Consider the following 27,559-nt stretch of genomic DNA (forward strand, 5'->3'; position numbering starts at 1 on the left):
TCCCATCCTTGTGGCTGATTTGTTTTGTTTCGTTCTAAGCTCTTTGCTACTTTACTAAGTAAGCACTATGGGATACTCCAGGCTCATCTTGATATTTCCTGCCTCAGTCTTATAAAATCATCATCCATTTCTCAAGGAGCCCAGGTTTCTTTTATGGAGATTGGTATTAGAAACCAAGATCTGGGCACTGGGTGTGCGTGTGTCCTTTCCTTTTCCTTTCTCTCTCTCTTTTTTTTTAACCAGAAAGGAACAAAATTATTTTCCTTCTGAAGCAAAAAGTCATTTGCATGCATTTTATTTGGAGGTGATATCATGGGTAGGGTGATCATATATACACATTTGTCTAGAGTAGCCTTATTTTATGCCTGCTTTCCCATCAGGTTTAACATTAGATACAAAAGTACCAAATTATTGACTTTCTTAGCACTGTAGGGTACCAAGGAAATCTTTTGAAGTTATACGTCAGCTCCATGACTGTAGGAATCCTCTCCATTAGTGCCTTATGAATTTAGCATCTTTCACAATGTAGAGGGTCCCTCAGAGACTATGAGCTGAATGAAGAGACAGTTGTTAAATGTTAAACTAAGGAGAAGATGGTTTTGGGCAACAAAGGTTAACTGTACTTTCCATAGTAGTATGGAGGCTGCCTGTTACCCTGTTCCCTCATTTTTAAAGTTATCTTTGATTACTAGTCTTTTTTTCAGTTGTGGAAGGGAGATGAATGATGAACGTTACATTAAATGTTAGTATCCTTTAAAAAAATGCAGCTTAATTTCAAATATGTGCTTTTTCCAGAGGTGGGGTGGAAAGAAGAATGTGCTTCTAATACTTGAAAAAAATCTAGCGTGCTACCGATAAACATTTATATATACCTCATCTCATTTAACTTTCACAACAGTCCTGTGAGACAGATATTATTACTCCATGTGACCAGTAGGAAACCTGGTATTCAGAAGAGATTAATTAAGTCCTGTGCTTCAAGGCGCACAGCTTGGTGTTGCCCTTACTTGGGCTCAGGTTGGTCATATTCCTGTATGGCACATTACCCAGAGCGACTCTCCTTCTGTGGCTTTGCTGCTGTTGTCAAATGTGCAGTGAGCTTTTCTTAAGTGACAAAGAATAGCTTTAATACATTTTTTGAGGTGGCAATAGCAGTTTTCAATATTACTTCCTTAATAAATGAAAATTGCTTTTCTAAATAATCAGAAAAAGAGGCTTTTTGTCGTAAAGATCTAATCTACCCTCAGTTTTGTCAGTTGATGGATATTTTGCTTTTAGTATGTATACCTTTAGTGGCTGTAAAATAGAAGTGTGCTAGTTAATTGTAGGTGGATGTAACTGCAGACAGCTGTGTGTTGTTTTCTGCCTGATCGTGGTTTGGCTCTATGCGTGAGATGTGGGGCTTGGTATGGTAGTTGTGAAAATCATCATTCACAGATGATTTGAAGTTGGTTAACCTCTAGACTTTGAGTTCTCCGTGTTGCCTCAACTGTTTATCCCTGCCCTGAGCCTTAACCTTTTAAAGCTCCTTTAGTAACAGCTTTTAAATAGAAGTATAAACAACACCGTGCCTTGCAAAGCTAATCCAATTTCGTTACAAATCTCAAATCAAATTGTAGAAGTTTTCTACTACAGGTGTTATGCAGTGACATTTTCCTGAAAGGACAGTGTGTTAGCTGGTTAACAGCTGACTGTGCAAGGTTCGGCTGGGGGTTTCTTACTGAAACAAGATGTGTTGCTTCTGCTTCAGTAAAAGAGAACGGAAGATTAGAGGGGGTATGGAACTATACTGGATAGCTGAAACTTGTATTTATTCAAGTGGAATTCTCTTTGTATTTTTCACCTTTTCAGCATAGCTTGTTGCGGAAAGAGTCATAAACAGGTAAAATCCAATACATGTGTTTCTGAAAAATTGAGCACAAATTCAGCCTTGGTAAATTCAGTTGTGGTTCCTCAGTGAATAATTGTGGAGTGTTTCTGTTTGCTTCATTTCCTCTTCACTTGGCAGTGGAACTTATTTAATTTCATTAAAAAGTCTGGAAACAATAGAAATGTTTTTTTGGGGGGCAATTATATGTTTATAATTGAATACTATGCCATCTTTGGAAAGAAGAGGTGGATCTCCATGTGTGGATATGAAAATATGTTTAAGATAGTTAAAAAAAATCAAGAATTAAACAGTGTGTAAATTCCCATTTGTTGGGAATTGTGGGGGGAGGAGTAAAAGAAATTGTGGATACACAAACAGGTAGTATTACTTAGAGGCAGGTAGAATGGAAACAAAGAGACATGTTTGGAGGCTCTTTGAACAATTCCAAGTAAAAATTGATCATGGACATGTACTAGAATAATGAAATAATGCAAAGTAAAGGACAGATTTGAAAACCTACATTTGTGGATGTAATGTGTTTAAACTGCCTGAATGTTGCAGATTAGGGGGAGGGAGGAGTCAAAGATGATGGCCCCCGATTTCAAACCTGGTGACAATTTTTGGTTCGCTTTTTTCTGACTGCCCCCCCTTTGTACACTTCACTGTTCCTTTCTCCTCAGCCAAAAGAGGTGACCTTAATGTGTCCTTCAGCTCTTGCTTACTCCCTAACTCCCTTCTTTCTTCCTTATGCTCTTTTTTTTTTTTTCCCTCATAGCTTCAGCTATTATTTCTTTATGGATGACTTTTCCTCTTACCCCTGGTCCTGATCTCTTTCTCAGCCTCCTATCCCCATGTCAGTTGCTTGCTATACAGTTGCACTAGAATGCTGTCATGTCATGTCATGATCGTAAACTTAGTACAGTTAATACAGTTCAAGTTCAGCTGCTGTTGCAAGGTATATGTCACCTAGGAAAAGCTGCTGAACTTCTGTAAGGGTCAGTTATCCCCTTTATAAATGGGAATAGCACTACTACTACTTCTCTTTCAGGGATATTATAAGCACTAAACTAATAACGATCTTCTAAAAGCAGTGCATTAACTAGGCCGGTTCATGATGATGTTTTCCTTGGTGTGGGCTGGAATGAAAGTAATTGAGATAATATGTCATCTGTCTACCTATCTACTTCTATTTCGTTTTTGACAGATATTCTCTTATGAGCCATCTTTTATCAAGGAGGGACTGTTCTGTATCACAAGAGTATATCTTCCGAACTTTTCGGTTTTAAAGATATTTTTTCTGTTGTAAAACGATGTTGCTCATAGATAGTAGTCATTGTGGTTACTTTAATGTTCTCAGTTATTAGAAAATAAAAAGTCTGCAGCCCTATGTTCCGCCTCCCCCCATGGTTTCTCCTATTACATCTTGTATTAGTGTGGTGCAGTTGTTATAATTGAACTAATACGGACACATTATTATTAATTAAAACCCATAGTTTACGTAAGGGTTCACTCTTTGTGTTTTGTGGGTTTTGACAAATATATAATGACATGTTTCCACCATTACTGTATCATGCATAGTAGTTTCACTGCCCAAAAAATCCTCTGTGCTCCTCCTATTTGTCTCTCTCCTCCTTTCACTGAACCCCTGGCAACCACTCATCTGTTTACAGTCTACATATAGAACTACATACAGCCTTTTCCAGAATTTCGTATAGTTGGATTCATCTAATACATAGCCAGATTGGCTTCTTTCACTTAATGGTATGCCTTTAAGTTTCCTCCCTTTCTTTTTTTTTTTGTCTTGAAAACTCATTTCTTTTTACTCCTGAATAATATTCCTTTGTGTAGATGTACCGCAGTTTGTTTATCCATTCGTTGTCTGAAAGACTTGGTTGCTTCCAAGTTTTCACAGTTAAGAACAGCTTACATTTAAAATTATTTAAGATTCAAATTTGAAAATTTTTTTTGATTTTAGGTGTATTCATTCCTCGGGCTGCTGTAACAGAGTGCTGCGAACTGTGTGGCTTAGAACACAGGAGTTTATTCTCTCACGGTTCCAGAGTGTGATACTGTGATATAATAAGACATATGTATTTTGGTCTTCATCCTCAGCTCCTGGACAGAGCTCCTAAAACCTTGGTAATTTACTAAGTGATAAGAACTGTAGGAGGATCTGTTGATATGATATTTGGTTTTGGTTTCTGGCTCCTGAAACAGTTCCAGAGTGATAAAAGTGAAAGAAACATCTTTTGTTATAACACACACCTTTCAACCATACCTGAGTTTATGGTATTAAGGTCACATTTGGAAAGCCTCTAAGGATGGGGGCATGGTTGTCAGGGGAACCACCCTTATGACTAGAGGTTTGGAACTTTCAGCCCCACTCCCTTCCCTGGGAAAGGGAGAGGGGCTAGAGTTTGATTTAATCATTAATGGCCAATGAGTGAATCAGTCATGTCTGAGTAATGAAGCCTCCATAGAAACATCCTACCTGAAAGGGTTTGGAGAGCTTCTGGACTGGTGAATCCTTGGAGATACTGGGAGGGTGATGTGCCTGCCCAGAGAGGGCTCGGAAATAACATACACCTTCTACCTTGCACCTTACCTTCCGGGCTCTTCCAGCTGGCTGTTTCTGAGTTGTATCCTTCATAATAAACAGGTAAATGTGGATAAAGTGTAGCCCTGAGTTTTGTGAGCCATTCTAGCAAATTATTGAACTTGGGAGTGGAGTCATGGGAACCTGACTTATGGATGGTTGGTCAGATGTATAGGTGATAGTCTAGGACTTTAGATTGGTGCTTGAAGTGGAGGTCATTCGTATGGTCTGAGAGCCCTTAGGATGTGGAGTTTGTACAACTTGTGGGTATTAGTGTAATAATTGAATTGTAGGATACCCAGCTGGTGTCCACTGAGAATTGAAGAATTGTTTCCTATGGAAAAACCCACCATGTTCTGTATCCAGAAGTGTTGAGAGTAGAGTATGGAAAACTGTTTTTCTTTTAGGAAGTTAGAATCTGAAATCAAAGTGGCAAGATTGGTCTATACTTCTCCATGAGTTGTTGGTGAAGTCCAATAATCCTTGGTGTTCTTTGGCTCATAGAGGCATCACTTCAATCTGTGCCTTTGTCTTCACGTGGCATTCTCCCTGTATCTCTGGCAGTTATATCAGGTTGGGGGCCATCTGACTCCAGTATGTCCTCATCTTAACTAGTTACATCTGCAGTGACCCTATTTCCAAATTAGATCATCTTCCCAGATACTGTCAGTCAGGACTTCAGCCTATCTTTTTTGGGGGGAGGAAGGCACAGTCCAACTCACAGCATGAGTGAGTGATGCTTTCCAGACTGTTCGTCTTTAGATACTTACTCTTTTTTATTGTTGAATCATTGATGGTGATGTAATGTTATCCAACCTTTGGTGGTTGTGGTTTCAACTGAAAACCAACTTGTCCTTGGCAGTGTTATAATAAAAAAGGGCTTCTGTGTGCTCAAATTTGTACTTTCAAATATATAAGCAATAAGATTTATCCCAGATGCCAGTTTGTGGTTCCACCCTGTTCAGATTTTTGTTTGTATGGTTCATTTGCCTATTTTGTGGTTTGTCAGTCAAGTTGTATAAAAAGTAAAGTAAAATAGATGTTAACAGTTTTGTTTGTTTTTTTTTTTTTTACTAGAATTATCCAATGAAGAATGAGTACTTAATTTTTTCCTTCACAGTTTTTAGTATATAAAGAAACTGTGGAGGATAGTTTGTAACTTCTGAAGACTCATTTTTCCCTTTCAGGTGATTATAATGTAGTGCTTTGCAGATTTCCAAAGTATTCTTTCCTGTTTTTATATCATCTGACATTCCAAGTGAAAACTGACCCATAAACTTGCTCACATCGAGATCATCATTTATAGACAGGGTTTCTGAATTTCCTTTATAGTAATTTCCTGATTGGAGAGAAATGGACAGAGGGGGAGAGAAAGGGAGGTAACTTAAAGTCACATGGAAAGTTACTGAGCAGTTTGAAAATTGTTTGATTAAGAGGGTGTGAAAGAAAATGGGGAACATTTTCATTGGGGAGAGAGCAAAACTGAATTATGTTTTAGGAATAAATGAATTATAAATTTCAGTCTGTATTGCAGGTTTTTTTTTTTTTTTTACCAGTAAGATTTTAATATGGTGAATAGAGTTTTCTTGACAATAAGACAAGGATTAAATATTGTATAAAATGCTACCAAAGAGCAGACCTTATATCATCTTATGTACTGATACAGCCAGAGTTCCCGAGGCAGGCAGGGATCTCATATATCTGTATCATACACATTTTATGTATTCCAGGGAACTTCTCTCCTCCTCTCATATCTGAGTGTCCTATGACTTTTTCTACACTAAAGATATTTCCATGTTAATGCAGAAAGATCTAAGGAATCAGTTTGGGTTTGTTGTCTTCATTCTTCAGACCCCACTTTAGAAGTTAGGCCCTAGTGTTTTTGAGTTGTCTTCTTGTTTTGTTGAATCTGTACTTCTTCTTTATTGCTGGAATATCTGAAATGCAATTCTTCTGAAATAAAAATCATAAAGCATTACTCAAATAATTGCTTGTGTTTGTTTCATAAGCTTAGGATCAAATCTGATCACTTCTTCCAACAAGTATAAAATATTCCTCTTTATTTCTACTACCTCAGAGTAATCTAGATTTTGATATATCTCTCTTAGATTATTATAATTTGATCTTTATCATATTTAGTTTTGTATACCTCCTTAACAATGTCATTTACCTATCAGAGGCCTCCAATGATTTTCCTTTACATGACCATTCAAGTTTAAAATCCTTACTCCTACCCTCCCACCTTATATTTTATTATAAAATTTTCCAAATACACTATTGAGTTGTGGGAGTTTTTTATATATTTTAGATTTTAACCCCATATCGGATTTGCAAATATTTTGTCCCATTCAGGTAGGTTGCCTTTTCATTTTGTTGCTAGTTTCCTTTGCTGTGCAGAACCTTTTTAATTTGGTATAGTTCCACGTGTTTATTTTTGCTTTTGTTGCCTTTGCTTTTGTGTCAAATCCAAAAAACCGTTGCCAAGACTGATGCCAAGGAGCTTACTGTGTTTTCATCTAGGAGTTGTATGGTTTCAGGTGTTAGGTTCAAATCCTTAATCTATTTTGAGTTGATTTTTGTGTATGGTATAAAATAGGGGTCTGGTTTCACTCTTTTTTGCACATAGCTGTCCAGTTTTCCCAGTACTATTTTTTGAGAAGAATATCCTTTCTCCATTGTATATTCTTGGCAACTTAGTTGTAATTAATTGGCCATATATATGTGGGTTTATTTTTGAGCTGTGTATGCCACTTATCTTCGTGTCTGTTTTTATGCCAGTACCATACTGTTTTGATTACTATGGCTTTGTAATATAGTTTGAAATCAAGATGTGTGATCCCTCTAGCTTTGTTCTTTTTCAGAATCTCTTCGGCTATTTGAGATCTTTTGGGGTTCCATGTAAATTTTAGGATTTTTTTGTTCTGTTTCTGTGAAAAGTGTCATTGGGATTTTGACAGAGATTGCATTGAACCTTTTATGGTTTTGATGCCACAGTTTACCTCTTTTTTATATTGTGTATTCATGAAGAAATTATACTGGCTACAGTTGTTTTTAATATTCTTTTTCTTTAACCTTTATAATATAGTAAAGTGTTTAGCATACCATCCTATTACAGGACCAGTTTTCTGAATCTGACAATATATTAACCTTCACCAGTGAGATGTATATTTTCAAATGTTTTTATGTTTCTGTTAGTATTTTTTTCATTTCAGTTTGAAGTACTCCTTTCAGCCTTTTTTACAAGGCAGACCTAGTGGTGACGAACTCCCTCAGCATTTGTTTTTCTGGGAAAGTCTTTATTGCTTCTTCAATCCTGTCCTTCAAGCCTGTCCTTCTGAAGGATACCTTTGCTGGATAAAATATTCATGGCTAGCAGTTTTTTTTTCCTTTCAGTTCTTTAAATATATCATTGTTGGGTTTGGTACTTGGGATGTCGAGGGTTCCTGTGGCTCTGAGGAGGGCATCTTGGGGTGAGGTTTTCCCGGTGACTCATGGGTGGGCTTCCTATTGGAGTACAGAACAGTGAACTGCATGCATCCCTTTCATGCCCTCTGAAATTCTTATCTGTCTCTCTCCTGAACTCCTCCTTTCTCCCTGTTGTGGAGCTCTTGTTTTAATACTTTGGGTGCTGTGGAAGAGAGATGGGTTTCTTTAGCTGGGCACTGACTCACTGATCTCCCTTTCCCCCATGGGAGGGATCCCCAACCTGCTTTTTCTTGGAGCTGTGGAACCTTGTGGGGAGGGGTGATGTTGGCAAAACTCATCTTACCCACTCTCATGTGTCCAGACTTCTTTTTTTCTTCCTTCCAGTGGAGTGCTCGAACTCTTCCTCTAGAAACCTGGACTTCTGTATAGGCTTTCTCATCCATGGGGATATGCCCAAGTTGGTGTTTTCCAGGTGTTACAGCCAAGAAGGTTTGGAGTCCATTCACAGGCTCCTGCTGTTTCCATAGCCCATACCAGGTTCTGTCTGGCTGTTACCTGTTGCACAAGTGGGTGAGGCTCCTCCTGGGCCCCTTGATTCCACAGCTCCCATGGAGGCACTTTTGTTTGTGGGTAGGTGCCAAATTTTAGATGTGAAGGGGCAACAAAAATGAGGGCCATCTTAGGGTGCCATGATGTTGACATCACTCTTCTTGCTGCTTTCCTCAGAATAGTAAGATGCTTGCTATTTTGTAGCTAAATTTTCAGGGGTGAGAGAGATTTATGACATGCAGTCTCAGATATTAATCCCTGTCTATTTTAGAGCAGAGGAAAAAAGCACCATGTGATTAGGCCACTGTGGAAAGAGACAGTAAAAACTTACCTTGATGCTACTAAGTGGATGATAAATATTTTATACATTTTTAAAGTGTTTTTACATTTTAATAGCACCTTGCAAAGCCCTGTATGATGCAACTGTTTCATTTCATATTCACAAACCTGTAAGATAGATCTTGATAATATGAACGATGAAACTAAGATTCAGAGAAGTTAGTATGGGTGGCAGTAAATGGATTTTATTTTGGGGGGGCAGGAAGGTAGTTAAGATGTAAAACTTAAGTCTTTGCTATACATCACAAATTTCTTATATATAAGTTTTTATTTTGATTTCCCTTTTCAGCTTAATTATTGCCTCAGGTAATTTTTTTTTTTCTTTTTTAAAAGCAGGACATGTGGGTTATATTTTTGGTAACTTGGCATATCTGACAGTAACTTCCTTTTGCCATCAAACATGTCAGGTCACACCATTTTCTTTCAAAGATCTGGTAACATTTTGTTACTGTTTTCTACAATGTAGTTTTACAGATAATTTGAAGCTGGCTTGATCTTGCTTTTGTATGCAACTTCCCCTAGACCTCTCTCTTTTGGCCTATATTCTCATAGGTTGTCTTTTAATTCTTATATTTCAAAAAAAATTTGCTATGATTCACCTAGATATGTCTCTGTTCATTGATTTTTTGGGGGGGAGAAGGAGCAGAGGAAGAGGGAGAGAGAGAATCTTAAACAGGCTCCACACTTAGCCCGATGTGGGGCTCGATCTCACAATCCTGAGATCATAACCTGAGCTGAAATCAGTTGAGCCCGATAACAGACTGAGCCCCCTAGGTGCTCCTCTGTTCATTGATTTTTTTTTTTTTTAAGATTGATTGATTGATTTATCAGAGAGAAAGAGAGAAACCATGAGTGTGAGCACGAACAGGGGGAGATGCAGGCAGAGAGAGAAGCAGGCTCCCCAGTGTGGAAGGACCCTGATGTGGGGCTCGATCCCAGGAACCTGGGATCATGACCTGAGCTGAGGGCAGATGCTTAACTGACTGAGCCACCTAAGCGTCCCAGGATAAAGCATTTTAGATGATCTTTCACATGTGTAACATGTTTGATTTTTGTTCTTTGTGTACTGTGTTAGTTATTTGTATCTTTCAATCTAATTCTGTTGTTTTCATAATTAGTAGAAATTCTTATCCAGATTCTAGTCATCAGTTGTTAGTCTGAATTTTTATTATTGTGATCAATAGAACACACTTATTAAGTATATATTATGTGTCAACACTGGTATAAATGCTTTAAATGTATTAACTCATTGACACTTTTATGGGGCAGTATGATTATTATCATTTTATAGAGGCATAAAGAAGTTGAGCACTCTACCCAAGGGCACTTAACATGTGGCACAGACAGGATTTGAACCCAGGGAAAGTCTATATTTGCATGTTTCAAGTTTATATCCTGTTTTTCTGCATCTTCATAGGCTCATTCTTTCTCCTTCTCTCCCTCCCTCCTCCTGCTCTCTTTCTTTCTTCTATGACTTCATAAAAGGCTGTATCATGAACTGGCAACTGGATGCCATTCAAAAATATAACCTTTTATGAGTTTTAGAATGGGAAATATAAAAAATTATGTGTGTATGTTTTAGTCCTTTAGGTATTGCATTAAGGTTACTTTATAAAACAAATAATTAAACTTTCAAAAGTATGATATAATTTGTTTAGATTGCAAGTTTATTAAACAGAATTAATTCGGTGTTTGTAGTTTTCAGTTTATTCGCCTCAGGTGAACATTGGGCTGTGGCGATAATGTCTAACTGTTTTGTCTAATCCTCCCTAAGCACCTAACTTAAAGTAAGGAATGACTTAATTATCAAGAAGAATTAGATTCATTAGATTAGTACTGCTTAAAATGGGCACCACTAGAAATATGACTGTTGAGCACTTGAAATGTGGCTGGTCTAGATTGAGATGTGCTGTAAGTAGAAAATACACTCTAGATTTCAAAGGCATAGTATGAATAAAAGAATATAAAATATCTCATTAATACTTTAAAAATGCTAATTACGTGTTGAAATGACAATATTTTTTATTTATTGGATTAAGTAAAATATATTAGAATGAATTTTGCCTGTTCCTTTTTACTGTTTTAATGTGACTACTAGAAAATTAAAAATTACATATATGGCTTGTGTTCTATTTCTGTTCGGTGTTGTGAAGTATATAAGATATGATACCTCTTCTCTCAGAGTCTGGTAGCAAGAAAACAGATAAGCAGAGTGGTGTGGTCAGTGCTAGATAGGAGCTCATGCAGAAGAGACCTCTAACTGAGTTTGAGGGCCTGCAGAAGTTGACCTTTAAAGCAGCAATAGTTTTTTTCTTCCTTTTTGCCTTCCTTTGAAGACTCTACGACTACTTTTTGGACTGAAGGAAATAAGAGTCAGAAGTTACTTAAAAAAGTAAGCATCTTTTTTTTAGTGGTATTGGTTCTCAGTCTAATGAAAGGCATCAAGATTGAAGCAGAAGGCGTGAGTCTGCACAGAGACCACTGCTCCACCCTCCCCCAGAATTGGCTTAGACAACCAAATTGATGCTGCTGTCCTTTGCTAAGTATGGAATACAGGTCAGTTTGCGATCTATTGAGTTCAGGGTGTCTGGGGGACGTCTGGTTGGGGAGAAACATTAGCAGTTGGATGAGTGGAACCTAGAGTCCTAGAAAACTCTCAGCTGGCAGGATAAAGTTAGGTGGGGTCATAGATAAGGTATGAGATATCAGGAAGCGAATAACGTGACGGACAAACCTCTGTGGAACAGGGAGGGTTGAGGAAAGGGAATTAAAGGTCATTGAAAAAGAATAGTCAGAGAAGGAAGAGTTTAACAGGGCAGTATGCTTTCAAGAAGCAGGCAAGTGTAGGTGGTGTCAAATGTCATTAAGAGAGAAAAATAAAGACTGAGAAATATTCATTATCTTTAATAATGAGGAGGTGTGGGGCGCCTGGGTGGCACAGCGGTTAAGCGTCTGCCTTCAGCTCAGTGCGTGATCCCGGCGTTATGCGATCGAGCCCCACATCAGGCTCCTCCACTGTGAGCCTGCTTCTTCCTCTCCCACTCCCCCTGCTTGTGTTCCCTCTCTCGCTGGCTCTCTCTATCTCTGTCAAATAAATAAATAAAATCTTTATTTTTATTTATTTATTTTTTTTAAATTTTTTTAAAAGATTTTATTTATTTATGCGACAGAGAGACAGCCAGCGAGAGAGGGAACACAGCAGGGGGAGTGGGAGAGGAAGAAGCAGGCTCCCAGCGGAGGAGCCAGATGTGGGACTCGATCCCAGAAGGCCGGGATCACGCCCTGGGCCGAAGGCAGACGCTTAACGACTGCGCTACCCAGGCGCCCCAAATAAAATCTTTAAAAAAAAATAATGAGGAGGTGATTGGGAAGAAAGTGGGTTCCCTGGAAGGATTGGGTTGGGTGGCAAAGCCAGATTGCAGAATGTTGAGGAAATAATGGGAGCTAAAAAATTGGAGACGATGAAGATTATTGTTTGGTAGTGAAAGAGGCAGAGGTGGGGAGGCTCATGGTACCTAAGGGGATGTATTTATATTTAGCATATGACAGCATGTGTGTGTGTGTGTGTGTGTGTGTGTGTGTGTGTGTGTATGTGTGTTCGCGTGTACGTTGTAAATCCATTATACAGCCATGTTTCTGTATCTGTATATTCTTGGAATACAGTGTAGCGTCCACAGTGTAACGTCCTTTGTAAGGTAACTATTCAGTAACAGTTGTTGATCATGATTTTAATCTATTTAATATCTCTTTTTCAACAAGATACTTTTTCACCATCATTTCCAAATTCTCTAAACATTAAGTCTACATAAGAGCTTGATTTTATCTGGGTTTAAATGCACTAGGGCCCCTGAACATGGCTTAATGGAAAGAACAGGGACTTTAAACTATAATTTATACCTACTAAGCTATACTATACAGTCCACTAAACTATAATTTATACGTAGATTCTGACTTGTTAGCTGTGTGATCTCGAACAAGTTAATTGTCACTCCTGACCTGTTTTTCTTCATTTAGGAACTGAGGATAATAGCACCTACCCTTTATAGGGCTGTTGTGGGATTCACTGAGAAAACATTTCAAGTGTTTTGTACAGTACCCTACTCAAAGTAGGCACTCAGTAAATTCTGGGTAGAAAAACAGCAACTTCACAAGTTGGACACGCCAACAGCACAATTTCTATAATTTGATTTAAAGTAGTATATGTTATATAATGTTATAACTTTAAATAAGAGCAAACATGCTCAATTGAAATTGGAGTGAAAAAGTAGCCTTTGAATAAAACATGTTTCTTTTCTTGCTCCCTCCTCCCCTTTCCAATCCAGGTGCTGAGGGAATCTAACAAATTAGCAGAAATGGAAGAACCACCCTTGCTTCCGGGAGAAAATATTAAAGACATGGGTCTGTAATGGTATTTTTTGTTGAATTTCCTTCTCCTTTCTGAGTGCACAGACTATTCAGTACTCTCAGTGTATAGAGAACAGGTTCACTGTCTAAGACACCTCCTGTCTGGCAGCACTCATTACCGCCACCCTTTCCAACATTTGGTGGGTCCTGTATGCCTAGATCCACTACACCTGCTGGTTATGTTTGTAGTTGGACTATAGGGAACCATGCAAATTGAATTATATTCTGCTGCTTCTCTGGTTTGCTTTACATTCATTGAAAGTAGGGGGCTTTTTTTTTTTTTTAAACTATTGCTGAATTTCCAAAAAAATATTTCATTAATTTGAATGACTGTAGTAAGATATTGGTTTGCCTAGATAAAACATTGGATTATCACTTTGTATGAGTAATTTTTCTTAAAACACATTCTTACTTTCTGTTTATTTTTTCTACTCTGAATAAACTTGCGTCAGTTTTTGAATAAAGACATTTCATCTCCATTGCAAAGCAAGGTGTTTGCATCTAGGTGCTTTTCTTTTGCAGCCCAAAGAACTAAGCATTAACTTATTGTATGGACTAGAAACAAGCATTTAAGATTTTTTTTTTTGTCCTCATGTTTTTACTTTATTAAATCTATGTGGTAATCTACAAAATACCATAGATTTTAAGAAATAAGGTAGTGTATTAGGAGAATAAATGGTTTCTTAGCCAAAGAAACACCACCTTTCATTTTATTGTTAATTTACAACATGTGGTAGAAGAGGAGCCAGGGAGGGAAATTGAGGAGTGAAGAGAGTGTGATACAGTAAGAACTAGAGAGAGCCAGACTGTACACTTAAACCTTTGTCCAGGTAAGTGCTTCACTTCTGCTTGTCTGTATCTTGGATTCGGTGCTTCCTGTGCACTGAGGGCCATCTCACCATCTCTGCCCATCTAATGGATACCTGCCATTGGGGCACAACTTACATGCCTCTATTCCTTGAACCTTTTCTGATCCCACAGCCGAATGGACTTCCCCTTCATTGTATTACTTAGCATATGTTTTTCTGCCTCTCTTTCTGTACAGATTGCATGCTCTCATTTATTACATTTGTTTGTATGTATTTTATATCCTTACAAATATGTATTTCCAAGGTTCATTTTAGTCTACCTCACAGAAAATATTATGGCTTCTTCCCCTGTGAACTCAGTGAAAATTTGAGAGGGTTAGTACATCTAAGCTCTTTTGGTACCACTAGGCAGTATCAGTATTGCAAAATTTAGAGGAATACCTAATATATTAAATATTCTGATTCAAAATAACCTATCTAGACTTGATTTTATGCAAAATTACTTTGAACGTAAAGCATAAGGCTAGAATAACCTAGAATATATTAATTCCTCTAAAAAAGACATTTAATTTTTGGTTGGTCTGATGTAAATCTGCAGTTTAGTTTTTTTAAAGGTTGGAGTAGTGTTAGGAACATCAACAACATACTAATTTAAGGAAGTAACAGTCTCAGAGTATTGTGGCCTGGCATCTCAGAAGTAGAGATAGCCCCAGACTACAGTATTTCAACCTTTACACTTTAGAAGTCAGATGGTGCTGTGTTAGTGGCTTAGCTTTACATGACGTGATGAAAAGTGATTTGAATTTGTAATCAGAGGAACTGCTTTTAAGTCTTAATCTTTGCAGTTCCTGGCTCTGAAATATTAGGCTATTCGTTATACTTCTCTGAGCCCTGGTATTCTCATCTAAAATTTGTAGGTGTAATTATAGGTCTTATATACAAGGTTTGTTATGAAGGTTAAAGGAAGTACTCAGGTGAAAAATATTTCATAAACTTTGAAGTGCAAGGCCATGAGCGTTTGCTGTTACTACTGTCATTTACTCTGGTATGGCTCCCGGTCATAATCTCTTGTCTACTTGGTGCAAACCCTGCTAAGCATTAATTCTCCCTTCAGTGTGATTTAGCTGCCACCAGACTGAGAAGGAAGGATAAAGGGAGCAGAACAAATGATCAATGATAATAGTAACATAGATATAAACCCTTATGTATGTATAGTACTTCCAATTTTGGAATCACTTTCATGAGTATTATCTCATGATTTTAGAATAAAAGGCAAGATGTAACAAAAACATGGGACTAAGGGGGACATATTTTGTGGCAGCATATAGAATAATGAGGTTGATTTTTCTTGTGTAGGTAAGAAAACTGGCTCTGGAAAGAATCCAGAAATGTTTTAGTAGCATTGAATAAAGCTCCTCTACTTGAGGTAAAAATTTATAAGGGCAAGAAAGTGTATGCAAGGCAAGTTTGTGTATCTTTCCATAATGATAGGTTTATTTAATTTTAAAAGCATCCCTCTACATGAAACATGCATTGAAAACAATGATTTAAAAAATGTAGCTCATACTTGAACATTCCTAAGGGAACTATTTTGAAGGTTAGAAATGTTTGTTATAAGATCAGTCTCATTTCAGATTCCATACAAAGTGTTCAGTCCTTCAAAGTGGTGAGTAAAAAGCAAAGTCAGGAAGTTGTAATACCTTATTAAATGTATTTTATGCCCCTACATTTTCCCAGAAGTCCCTTGGAAAGTTCTTAGCAGTTTGTTGCTCCTAGTTGTGCCTTACTTTCTGGAGTGATGAAGATATTTCTTTATTTGCTCATTTGCTGCTATAATGACATACCAGGGATTTATGAATATTTTAAGAAATAAAAAAGTTTGTAGTGGGTATTATGAACTCTACCATATTAAATACTATTTTGAGCTAGTGGTAGCTGAGTTATGCTGCTTAATTAATGAATGTTTTAAAAAGCATTGTACTGTGCAGATTCATCATTTATCATTTAATAGAGCAATGCTTGTGATTATTTCTTTATAAAGTTTGACATCAGTTGCTTGGTCAGGAATATAATATCCTCTTATTTAATTATTACCTTTCTAAGAAATTATATTTCATATACATTGCATTTCTCCTACAGTATTTTCCCATTAGGAAATCAGTCAGGAGTTGCTGGTATTATGTATTTCAAATATATTTTTAGAGGAATGTTGACAAATTAGACTGACCAGAAGACAACCAGCAGATTGGTGAGGTGATCTAGAAACTATGATGACTGGTGACTGTGGCTTGCAACATTTGCAGTTGTTAACCACCATTACTACTACCCTTCCACCCACTACTCCAACTTCCACTTGTATTTTATCCAGCAGGGATAGCGGCTAGCCTTGTCTCCTGTCTGAAGGTAGGGGTTATCTCTACCTCTTCAGTCCTTCTCAGATTTCTGCATGGTTAGAAGCCTGGATTTGGCTTCTGAGTTCTTTTGGAACACTGATTCTGTGATTTTTTTTTTTTTTAAGCATAGGTTAGAACAGCAGTCAGAATTTTAGTAAATTTCACTTTTGAAAAGATGAGAGTGCAGTTTTTAATAATGCATGATGTATAGTAAATTATGGACTCTTTGCCTTTGCAGCCAAAGATGTAACTTATATATGTCCATTCACTGGTGCTGTACGAGGAACTCTGACTGTCACGAATTACAGGTTATATTTTAAAAGCATGGAACGGGTAAGACTTGTTTGATTAGATTTTTATATGTACATCTGTATGTTCTTTGCGCTTTTGTTCATTTTTGATCAATTTTAATTAAGGCATTTCTAATTAAGATAATTGTACAGTATCAATTGCTTAGTTATAATTGTTTTTTCTTTCCTTCCTTTAGGATCCCCCATTTGTTTTAGATGCCTCTCTTGGTGTGATAAGTAGAGTAGAAAAAATTGGTGGTGCTTCTAGTAGAGGTGAAAATTCTTATGGACTAGAAACTGTGTGTAAGGTAAATGGTTTATTTATGCAATTTTATTTGGTTTGAAAAGCTTTCAATTAAATAGAGCCTGGGTGTAAAAACTGGTTTCCAAGCTGTCAAGTACATTTCATACTGGAGCATCATCCTAGAAGACAACAACAACATTTAAGAGTAATGAAAGGTGATCTATCATGAATTAGGCTTAAATTCTTTTGGACCCAGTACACGGTACTTTGACACTGATTATTTCATAATGTTGAACCTCAGAAAATCTGAAGTAGACATGATAGACATTATTACCTTTAATTTACAAATTAGAAACATAGGCTGAGCAGTTAAGGCATAGCACTTTGTAGTGGAAGAACTGGCTCAGATACATTCATCATCACCTGTCTTTCCTATTTCTAGTTCTCATAATTTTTCTGCTCCCTGAAACAACGGTGTGGAAAACTTGACATTATAAATCTTCCCTATTTTCTTACCTAACTCCTGTTCTTTTTTTTTTTTTCCCTTATGATCAGCTCTGTTTTATTTTCCTCCCCATATTTATCTTTGCCATGAATATTCTCTAACTCAGAGAATTTAACTGTTGTACCTTTTGAGAAAATTTTAATTCCAGTGTAGTTAATATACAGTGTTACATTAGTTTCAGGTGGACAGTATAGTGATTCAACAGTTCCATATGCTACTCAGTGCTCATCAAGATAAGTGTACTCTCAATCCCCTTCACCTATTTCACCCTCCCCGCCACCCATCTCCTCTCTGGTAACCACTGATTCTCTATAGTTAAGAGCCTGTTTCTTGGTTTGTCTCTTTTTTTTTCTTTGTTCATTTGTTTTGTTTCTTAAATTCCACATATGAGTGAAATCATATGGTATTTGTCTTTCTCTGACTAGATTATTTCGCTTAGCATTATACTAACTCCATCCATGTCATTGCAAATGGCAAGATTTCATTCTTATGCCTGAGTAATACACCATTCTCTCTCTGTTTTTACATCATCTTCTTTATCCATTTATCTACTGGTGGGCACTTGGGCTGTTTGGCATATTGCATATAGCCATAGTTTGGTTATTGCAAATAATGCTGCAGTAAACATAGGGATGCATGTATCTGTCTGAATTAGTGTTTTTGTGTTCTTTGGGTAAATACCCAGTAATGTGATTACTGGATTGTAGGGTATTCTGTTACTAATTTTTGAGGAACTTCCATACTGTTTTCCATAGTGGTTGCACCATTTTGCATTCCCACAAACAGAGCATGAGGGTTTCTTTTTCTCTACATCCTGACCAACACTTGTTTCTTGAGTTTTTGATTTTAGCCATTCTGACAGGTGTAGGAGCTATCCCATTGTTTTGATTTGATGATGTTTAGCTTGTATTCCTTAAATGCATTGGTACTTGAATGAAACTTAGATTTTTACACTTTCATTATTCTGTTCAGTCATAGATATTTCATACCTGGTGCCACTTCAATAGGTCTCTCTTCTCATTATGACCTAATTAACACCTGTGCACATTTCAATTTTAGATCACCTTATTTTTTTTTCCTGCTGTTCTGCCAGTGCCAAAAGTAAAAGCAACAGCATGTGCATAACTTTCAAGTTACTGTCTTATGCTAATCTTAGAAGTTCTGTAAATCTAGTATTAAAAGTAATGACTAAGTAATTATTTTTATGCGTTTTCCTTCGTAGTCAGAAGGGCTCTAAGAGTATAAGAGCTGTCAGGCATGTGTCGAGCACATTGTCTCCTGATCACTTTTCTGTAATCTAATAGTAAGTAGAGCATAGATATGAGAGGACATGAAAGAGGAAGATTTTGAAGTCTTGATGCTTTTCAATATAATTTTTTCCATGGAACAAGATCATTATCGACAAACCCAAACATTCGTAGGGGTACTTTTAGATAACTTTGTGATTAACAGAGTGATTATGAATATCTCTACTAGTTGTAAAGATATTTACTGAGGAAAAAACAAGGTATCAGCTTAGGTTTCCACACATGTTTGTTTTAAAATAAGGTAAAGCTAACGTCCTAGTTTTGGGTCAGCTTTGTAATAAAATGTCCTATTTGTTCATGTACTGCAGGTGCATTAGAGTGCAGTGTTCCTGTATTCAGTTTTACAGAATGGGGTATAATAAAGCGATTTTGAATTCTGCTTAGATTAAAACACTTAGATAAGATGGGTAGTCTTGAAATTATTCTTAATCCCCAAGTTTTTCTTGGTGCAGTTAAGATCTCAGTAAACCAGAGCATAAATATCTACATTGAGCCTGAGCATAGAAAATTGCTTGAGGACAAATAACAAAAGGGAGCCTGGGGATTTAGAGCTGATCGTAGAGCCAGGATGATATCAACCAAACATTTGAGAGTTTATCTGCCAAGAGATGTGTGAAGAACTTGGACATGGAGAGGAGGAAGAGATTTAAGCAGAGTTTGATTCTGTCAGTCTAGTTGCAGGAAACTTAATGAAGATCCAATGAAAAGAAGGGATCATAAGTAGGAAAGTTACCACCAGGCATAATGGGAACAAAGACACTTATGAAATACAACAAGAGCTAATCAGGTTTTTTAATAGGGAAATTCATGACAAGAAATGGGCTTTCCCAGGGAAGGGACATACAGTGAGCTGTGTATCAGTCATGATAGTGAGCCTCAGATACAGTATCTTTGATCAGGTGGTGTCTCCTTTACTGGCTTATCTTGAGTAAATAAGCAGAAATAAAATTTCTGTCCTCTGAATTTTGCCTTGTATTAGAGCACCTTGTGGGTTTTTTTAATCTTTCAATAAGGCATTGTGATTTCTCTGCCTCCAGGAGCTGTTTTCTTATTTTTGTATCCCACATTCACAGATCTTAATATTTTACAAGATAGTTCCAAGTTACCTTATGTGTTCATTAAATAAAAGATGAACAAGGATCTATGACTTGGATCCTAAATCTCTTCTAGGATATTCGGAATTTACGGTTTGCTCATAAACCTGAGGGGCGAACAAGAAGATCCATTTTTGAGAATCTAATGAAATATGCATTTCCTGTCTCAAATAACCTGGTAAGATGTTTTTTATCTTTGAAAAATGTGTATTGTAATTTTTGGTGTAGTGTAAAGAAACTTGTTTAGGCTGTCTAGAATCTGCATTTGTGATCCTACTTGCCATTAACCCACATGCATAATTTAGGTTTCATCTAATCTCTTGGAGCAGTTTCTCTTAGGTATGAAATGAGAAGCTGGACCAGCTGATTTCTGAGGTCCATTCCTGCTCGCTGACATTCTGTAATTATATGCTCTTTCTGCAGAGGGCGTTCCCATGATGAAAAGCTATCTGTGGTCTTCATTAGGATTTGAAATCTCCTTTTTATTTTTTTCTAAAGATTGTATTTATTTGAAATCTCCTTTTTAATTAGGAGCTGAGAGTTAAGTCTAGCAATTTTAGGAGGAAAGAGTGGGCAAATACTTAGCTGAGTTCCTGCTATCTGCTAGTAATGTTGCTCCCTCGTTAATGTTATATAATCTAACTTCCACATTAGTTCTGTGGTGGTAAATAGTATTTATCCCTATTAGAGTTGTAACCAGGGGCAGGTAAGCAATTAACTCAAGAGCACAACTAGTAGGGAGTAAAATTTGTAATCAGTACTGGGTTTTTGACTCTTGTTTAAATGTTTTTCATCATAGTTGTTTCTGTCATTCTGTCTACATAAATGATAAATTAGATTTTCTTTTCTGGCATTGATCGCATGCCAAAAAAATATGTTTATTCAGAATGTTTTAGAAAATGTAGCATTAACTTCAGCTGCTTAACTGCGGACATCTGTGATATTGAACTACTTAATTATATCAGAAGGTGTCTTTTGTTCTGTAAAGTTCCTTTGATTCTTTAGAAGAAACCTAAACAGCTTATATCTGAAGGAAATATGGTGATATGCTAGCATCTGATACATTTTGGTGGTGGGCCTTTTTGCTTTTCTGTGTATTTGTAAAATATGAAAAAACAATACGTTTTCAAAATGGTAAAACAAGAGCCAAAACAACAATATAGAAAAAGGACACCACTACAAAATATCCTTGCAGATAAGTAAATGAAAACTTTGGGTATGATAAGGATTCAGTTCTGATTCATGACCTCCTGTAATGTCTTTTTGTAGCTATTAACTCTCTACTGTTTTGTAGCCTCTTTTTGCTTTTGAATACAAAGAAGTATTTCCTGAAAATGGGTGGAAGCTATATGACTCTCTTTTAGAGTATAGAAGACAGGTATGTACTTTTGTTCTTTCAGCTTTAATATTCTGTATTATTTTCATTACAACAAAAAACTTAAGGGTAGAAGTATATAACTTTATATAGTTGTGTGGGTTTTGTTGTTTAATGAAGGCTAATCCTGATTTCTTGTCTACCTTTCAGTTTCTTTAAACTGGTTTTTGTTAGTGATCTTTTATGAATCTTTACTTATCTAAGCATATTAAAAAATGTTTAATAATGATAAAAATTAAATGGTAAATATATTTACATTTTACTATTCTTATATGCCATTCAACATTATTCACTCACCTTTTTCTCTCTTGGATATCCTATAATATAATTCTGAAAAAATTTCATAGTAGTTCTGCTTGTAACTTAGCCCCCCATGAAATTTTGGAAGTTTTAGGTCTTCATAGAGGACACACTTATACATAAAGTATTAACAAATCAAATCTGATAGTATACAATAGAGATAATACATCATGACTAAGGTGGGTTGGTTTACTATGAGAAAACTTATCTGTGATTTACCACAGTAAGAGATGAAAGCAGAATTCAGCCTGGAAATCTGTGTGACAGTCTGTCATCCCCCCTATTCTCTCTCAGTACACCACTTCCCAGAGCCCTTTACTGAATATTTAAACTCTGCCTAAAATAGTCTTTAACTTTCTGCATGTTCACCCTGCTTTCTTGAGAATTTAAGTTCAGACACTGAATTTAAGTTCAGTTTCTTTGCTAATCATTAGATTTGAGATCCAGATTATTCTAGAATTCAGATACGAAAATGAGCTGTGATTTTTGAATTTAGATTTCAAACACTGCGTTTGAATTACAGAGCTTCTAATTTACTTAAGTTTGTTTCACAAAGCAAGGAAGAGTAAATCCACCACTGGAGAACTAAAGATACCAAATGGTTTGAAGTATCGTTTGTTGCTCAATAGCATGTGGCCAGTAAAATTGAAAATTTCTTATTCAGTTATGAAGCCATCAGCTTGGCAGAGTATGAAGCAGAATACGCAATAAGTGGATCAACTAAAAATTAAGAGTCTACAAGTAACATTGCAAGATTTTTGCTAATTCAAAAAGCCAATGTCAGATTTAGGTGCAAAAGTAATCAGAAAGTCCAACAAATGTCCTAAGAATTGTCAAAATGTGGAATATTATCTAGGAATCTGGGCAAGAACTGCCATCAACATAGAACTTTGGGAAGCAGGTGAGATAACTGTGTCCACAGAAAAGAAATAAGTTATTATGGAAAAGAGAATATAAATCAAAGAGTAAATAAACAATTATACCCCTACAGAAGGAGAATTACGAGATTAGGAAATGTGCTGTCAGACTAGAGCATTGAATTCTACATGAAATGATACAGATGCTTTTTGATCTTTGACTTACTAGATGAAGTTTTGACTTTTTTTCCTGCAGAGCTAGACACTGTCTCTGAGGCAGCTAAGCTCGGGGGTTGATTTTGATGCATATTAAATTTATTACAGAAGAAAATGAAGATAATCTTTTAATATAAACCTTAAGACCAAAGATAACACATCAGAGTATTCTTTTTTTTCTTTTCAATTAAAAAAATTAAAAGTGGTAACACTTGCACTCTGTATAAAATTCAGAAGTTGAATTTGAATTGAATTTGAACTGAAAGGTAGGTCTCCCTCCTGGGACAACGTTGTCCCCCAGCCAGCCCAGTTCCTCTCCCTTTAGGAAATAATGTTGCTCGTTATCTGTGTATGCTTTCAGAGATTTTATGCCTTCTTTTTCATTTAATGTATTTTGGAGAATACATACCGTCTCAGAACATACAGATCTGCCTATTCTTTTTTTCTTTTAAGTTGAAGTATAATTCACATACCATAAAACGTACCACTTTAATGTACAGTGTACTGGCTTTTAACATACACACAAAGTTGTGCAACTATTACCACAGTCAAATTCCAGTGAGCTTGAATCATATCTCTGGCTCTTACTTAGTTCCCAGTCTTAGGTATGTGTTCTTGAATGAGTCATTTATGTCACGGTGCCTTTATTTTTTACTTGGTCATAGGAACTGCTTTATAGGAATGTTTGAAGGATTAGTAATATACAGGAAGGTATTTTATTAACCAAAGAGATCTATCCAAGTGATTATTATTGTTTTTATTACTTTGTAAAGCTCTAAACACAGAACTCCTGACTGGCGAGCTTCATTGTGTGCAGCCGCTAGAACACGAGAGGAAAGCCACGTTAATTCTGTAGACCTCTATATTACAGTGCTGCTCATACATAATTTTTAACGGGCAAAATTATTAATAATTTTATTTAAATTTGTTGTGTTAAGAACATGTTTCTTTACTCTTGATGCATGTGGTGATCATACAGAGGACCCTTGAAATTTGTGGATAAGATCAAGAAAAATCAAGTTGCTAAAATAGTAAAAATCAGTCTTAAGGAAATAAACATGGCCTTCTGCAGAAATATTCAATCATAAGGTAGATAGATGTGTTGCTTAACAAATTTGGAAAACCCTCAAGTCCAGTCAAGGAAAACAGACTTTATCCTCAGCACTGGAATATAAATAGCTAAGGACAGCTACAATCCAGTTAATTGGGTTGTAATTTGACTCTGACAAATGGATACATTAACTGAAGGACAATGATTTGTAGGGAGATTATAAAAATGTATGCCAAAGATCGTAGTTGTCCGTATGTCTTTAGCACTGTCTACAAAGAGTATATGCTGACTAGTCAACTCCACTTTCCCATTTCGAAGGCAGTTCCTTTAGTGGAGATAGGTGTATCACTTTATCTAAAAATAGGAAGACAATATCCATTAGTATAAGTTAAGTCAGTGTCTCTACCCCCATGCTGCCTGTTTCCTGAAGAATGTGACGCAGTCCCACTGGTAATAGTAGTTCTCCCCGGCAGTGATTTTTTAAGGATACGAGAAGGGATTGAGCTATGAGAGTACCTCCCTGGATTGGGATGTACATTAGGATCTCAGGTGGTGTATGCTTCTCTGGTGATCTGACCATTTTATCTCTGACTCCATGTTTGCTAAGAAAACTTGAGAAACTGATTTTGCTTCTTATGAAGGCTTCCTTGTGGTTCATTGATTTATTCATTAATCATTCCTTCCTTCACTCATCCATCCATCCATCCAATTTATGTAGCACTACATTTACTGGTGGCTAAATCCATGAAACAGGCAGACACAATCCTGACTCCCAAAAAGCATATATTTAGTGGAGGATTCAAAGAAGTAAACTGATGATTAAAATATACAGTGATGAATACAGTGACTGATAAAGCAGGTACTCGAGTGAGAGAGTATGAAGCCCTTTGGGAACTGAAAATATTGGTATAGGCTCAANTGACTCAAGACTGGGAGTGGTGAGAGATCAGACTGGGGAAAGCTGGAGTGTGAAGGGCTGGGGTTTGCTAAGTACCATAAAGGAATTTCTTTCACAGTTTTATTAAGAAATAATTGACATACATCACTGTGTAAGTTTAAGGTACACAGCATGATGGTTTGATTTACATATGTTGTGAAATGATGACCAGAATCGGTTCAGCTAACATCTATCTTCTCATATAGACAGACTAAAAAGAAAGAAAAAAGAAAACAATTTTGTCCTTTTGAGGAGAACACATAGGATTTACTCTCAGCAACTTTCCTATATATCATACAGCGGTGTTAGTTACAGTCATCATGCTGTACATTACATCCCAATAGTCATTTCTCTTATGATGGGAGTTTGTACCTTTTTGCCACCTGACCGCTTTCCTCCAGTTTTCATTCCCCCAACCACAAGTCTTTTCTATAGCAGCTGAACCAATTTACAACCCCCCAACAGGGTTTTCTTTCTTCACATCCACACCAGCATTTGTCATCTCTTTATTTTTTTTTTTATTTTTTATTTTATGATGGCCATTCTTATACATCTGAGGTGATAGCTCATGGTGGTTTTAATTTGCATTTATCTAATGACTATATTGAGAATCTTCTCATTTGTCTAGTGGCCTTTCATATCTTTTTTTGAAGAAATGTTCTTCAGGTCCTTCGACCTTTGAATTTTTTTTTTTTTTTTTGAGTATAGCTAACATGTAGTGTTACATTAGTTTCAGGTGTACAACATAGTGATTTGGTTTTTGCTGCTGTGTTGCATGAGTTATATATCTTGGCTATTAACCCCTTATTAGATACACAGTTTACAAATATTTTTTTCCATTCTGTAGGTTGTCTTTTCACTTTGTTGATGATTTCTTTTGCCGTGCAGAAACTTTTTAGTTTGATGTGGTCCCACTTGTTTTATATTTCTTTCTTGTGCTTTTGGTATCATATCCAAAAATATTGTTGCTAAGATCCATGTCAAGGAGCTCTATTCCTGTATTTTCTTCCAGGGCTTTCATGGTTGTTCATATCAGTTGTAATGTCTCCTTTTTCATTTATAATTTTGTTGATTAAGACCCTTTCTCTTTTTTCCTTGATTAGTCTAAGAGTTTGCCAACTTTATCTTTTCAGGGAACCAGCGCTTAGTTTGGTTAATCTTTTTTCCCCCCTCTTTTCTGTTTTATTTATTTCTGCTCAGATCTTTATTGTTTCCTTTCTTCTGCTGATTTTGGGCTCAGTTTGTTCTTCTTTTAGTTACGTAAGATATACACTTAGGTTAATTTGGGTTTTTCTTCTTCTTCTTTTTTTTTTTTTTAAGATTTATTTATTTATTAGAGGGGGCAGGGAAGGGCAGAAGGAGAGGGAGAAAGAATCCCAAGCAGACCCCACTCTGAGTGTGGAGCCCGTCGCAGGGCTCAAACTCACAACCCTGAGATCACAACCTGAGCCAAAACCAAGAGTTGGATGCCTAACCGATTGCGCCCCCCAGGCGCCCTAGATTTTTCTTGCTTCTTAGTGTATGCATTTATTGCTATGGACTTCCCTTTTAGAAGGCTTACACTACGTCCTACAACTTCTGGTATGTTGTGTTTCCACTTTTGTTTGTACAAACTTTATTTCCCCTTTAATTTGTTCCCTGACCAAATGGTTGTTGCTTGGTCAGGAGAATGTTGTTTAATTTCTTTATGTTTGTGAATTTTTCAGTTTTCCTCCTGTTAGTGATTTCTAGTTTTAGGCCATTATAGACAGAGAAGATACCTAGTATGATTTTAGTCTTCTTGAATTTGCTAAGACATGTTTTGTGACCTAACATGTGGTCTGTAGTAGAAAGTGTTACATGTGCACTTCAGAAGAATGTGTATTCTGCTGTTGGATAGAGTATTCTGTATATACCTCTTAGGTCTATTTTTACCATATTGTTGTTCAAATCCTCTGATTTCCTATTGATTTTCTGTCTGGATGATCTATCCATTGTTGACAATGGTATATGTCAGTTATTATTACTATTACTGTATTACTGTTTATTTTTCCTTTTGCTCTGTTAGTTTTTGCTTTATACATTTAGGAGCTCCAAAGTTGAGCACAGAAATATTTACAGTTGTTTTATCTTATATATTGTCCTTTTTCTCATTATATCATGACTTTTTCTCTCTATACTATTGTTAAAAGTCTCTTTTGCTTAAGTGTGGCTACCCCTCTTTTTTTATCATTTGCTTGCAATATCTTTTTCCATCTTTTCATTCCCAGTCTATGTGAGTTTTTGAGGCTAAAGTGTGTCTCTTACAGGCAGCATATTGTTGGATCTTATTTTTTTTATCCATTTAGTCATACGGCATCTTTTAATTGGAGAATTTAATTGGTTTCTGTTTAAAGTAATTATTAATACGGTAAGGACTTACTGTTGCCACTTCGTTAATTGGTTCCTGGTTGTTTTGTAGATTAATTGCTCCTTGTTTCTTATCTTGCTGTCTTTTTTTTTTTTCTTTCTTTCTTTCTTTTTTTTTTTGTGGTTTGATGTCTTTTGGTATCAATACACTTTGACTTCTTTATCATGTTTTTTTGTGATTACTACAGAATTTTTCCTGTGGTTACCATAAGGTTACATAAAATATCTTACACTTTTAACACGCCATTTTAAGCTGATAACAAGTTAATGTCAGTAGAACTTAACAAACTTTATATTTTTACTGCTCTTCCCCCTTATATTTTAGGTTATTACTGTTAAAATTATATGTTTTTTATATTGTGTGACTAATAACAGATTACTGTAGTTATGGTTATTTTTACTATGTTCTTTTTTTAACTTTCCAACTAGAGTTGTAAGTGAATTACATGCCACTGTTACCATATTGCAGAATGTAACTATGACTGTATATCTACCATTACCCAATGAGGTTTATACTATCTTTCTATGTTTTTATGATGCTAATTAGCATTCTTTCACTTGTACTCAGTATTTACCCTTTCTTATAAGGCAGATCTGGTAATAATGAAC

General features: G+C 36.2%; 1 protein-coding gene across 3 annotated transcripts in view; it reads left to right on the plus strand.

Moving 5' to 3' along the window:
- The window catches only part of MTMR2 (myotubularin related protein 2), a 117,681-nt gene that overhangs the window by 49,022 nt on the left and 41,100 nt on the right, over window positions 1–27,559 (plus strand). For 2 of the 3 annotated variants that reach the window (XM_002925711.4, XM_011232938.3), the window contains 5 exons: window positions 13,103–13,178; window positions 16,625–16,719; window positions 16,874–16,984; window positions 19,903–20,004; window positions 21,121–21,204. In XM_002925711.4, the coding sequence (XP_002925757.1) occupies window positions 13,103–13,178; window positions 16,625–16,719; window positions 16,874–16,984; window positions 19,903–20,004; window positions 21,121–21,204 (468 nt within the window). Of the gene's footprint in view, window positions 1–3,845; window positions 4,010–13,102; window positions 13,179–16,624; window positions 16,720–16,873; window positions 16,985–19,902; window positions 20,005–21,120; window positions 21,205–27,559 lie in introns of all 3 variants that reach the window. The other variant, XM_034666135.1, reaches the window with a different exon arrangement.

The sequence above is a fragment of the Ailuropoda melanoleuca genome, chromosome 8 (genome assembly GCF_002007445.2).
Source record: "Ailuropoda melanoleuca isolate Jingjing chromosome 8, ASM200744v2, whole genome shotgun sequence".
NCBI classification, from domain to species: Eukaryota; Metazoa; Chordata; class Mammalia; order Carnivora; family Ursidae; genus Ailuropoda; species Ailuropoda melanoleuca.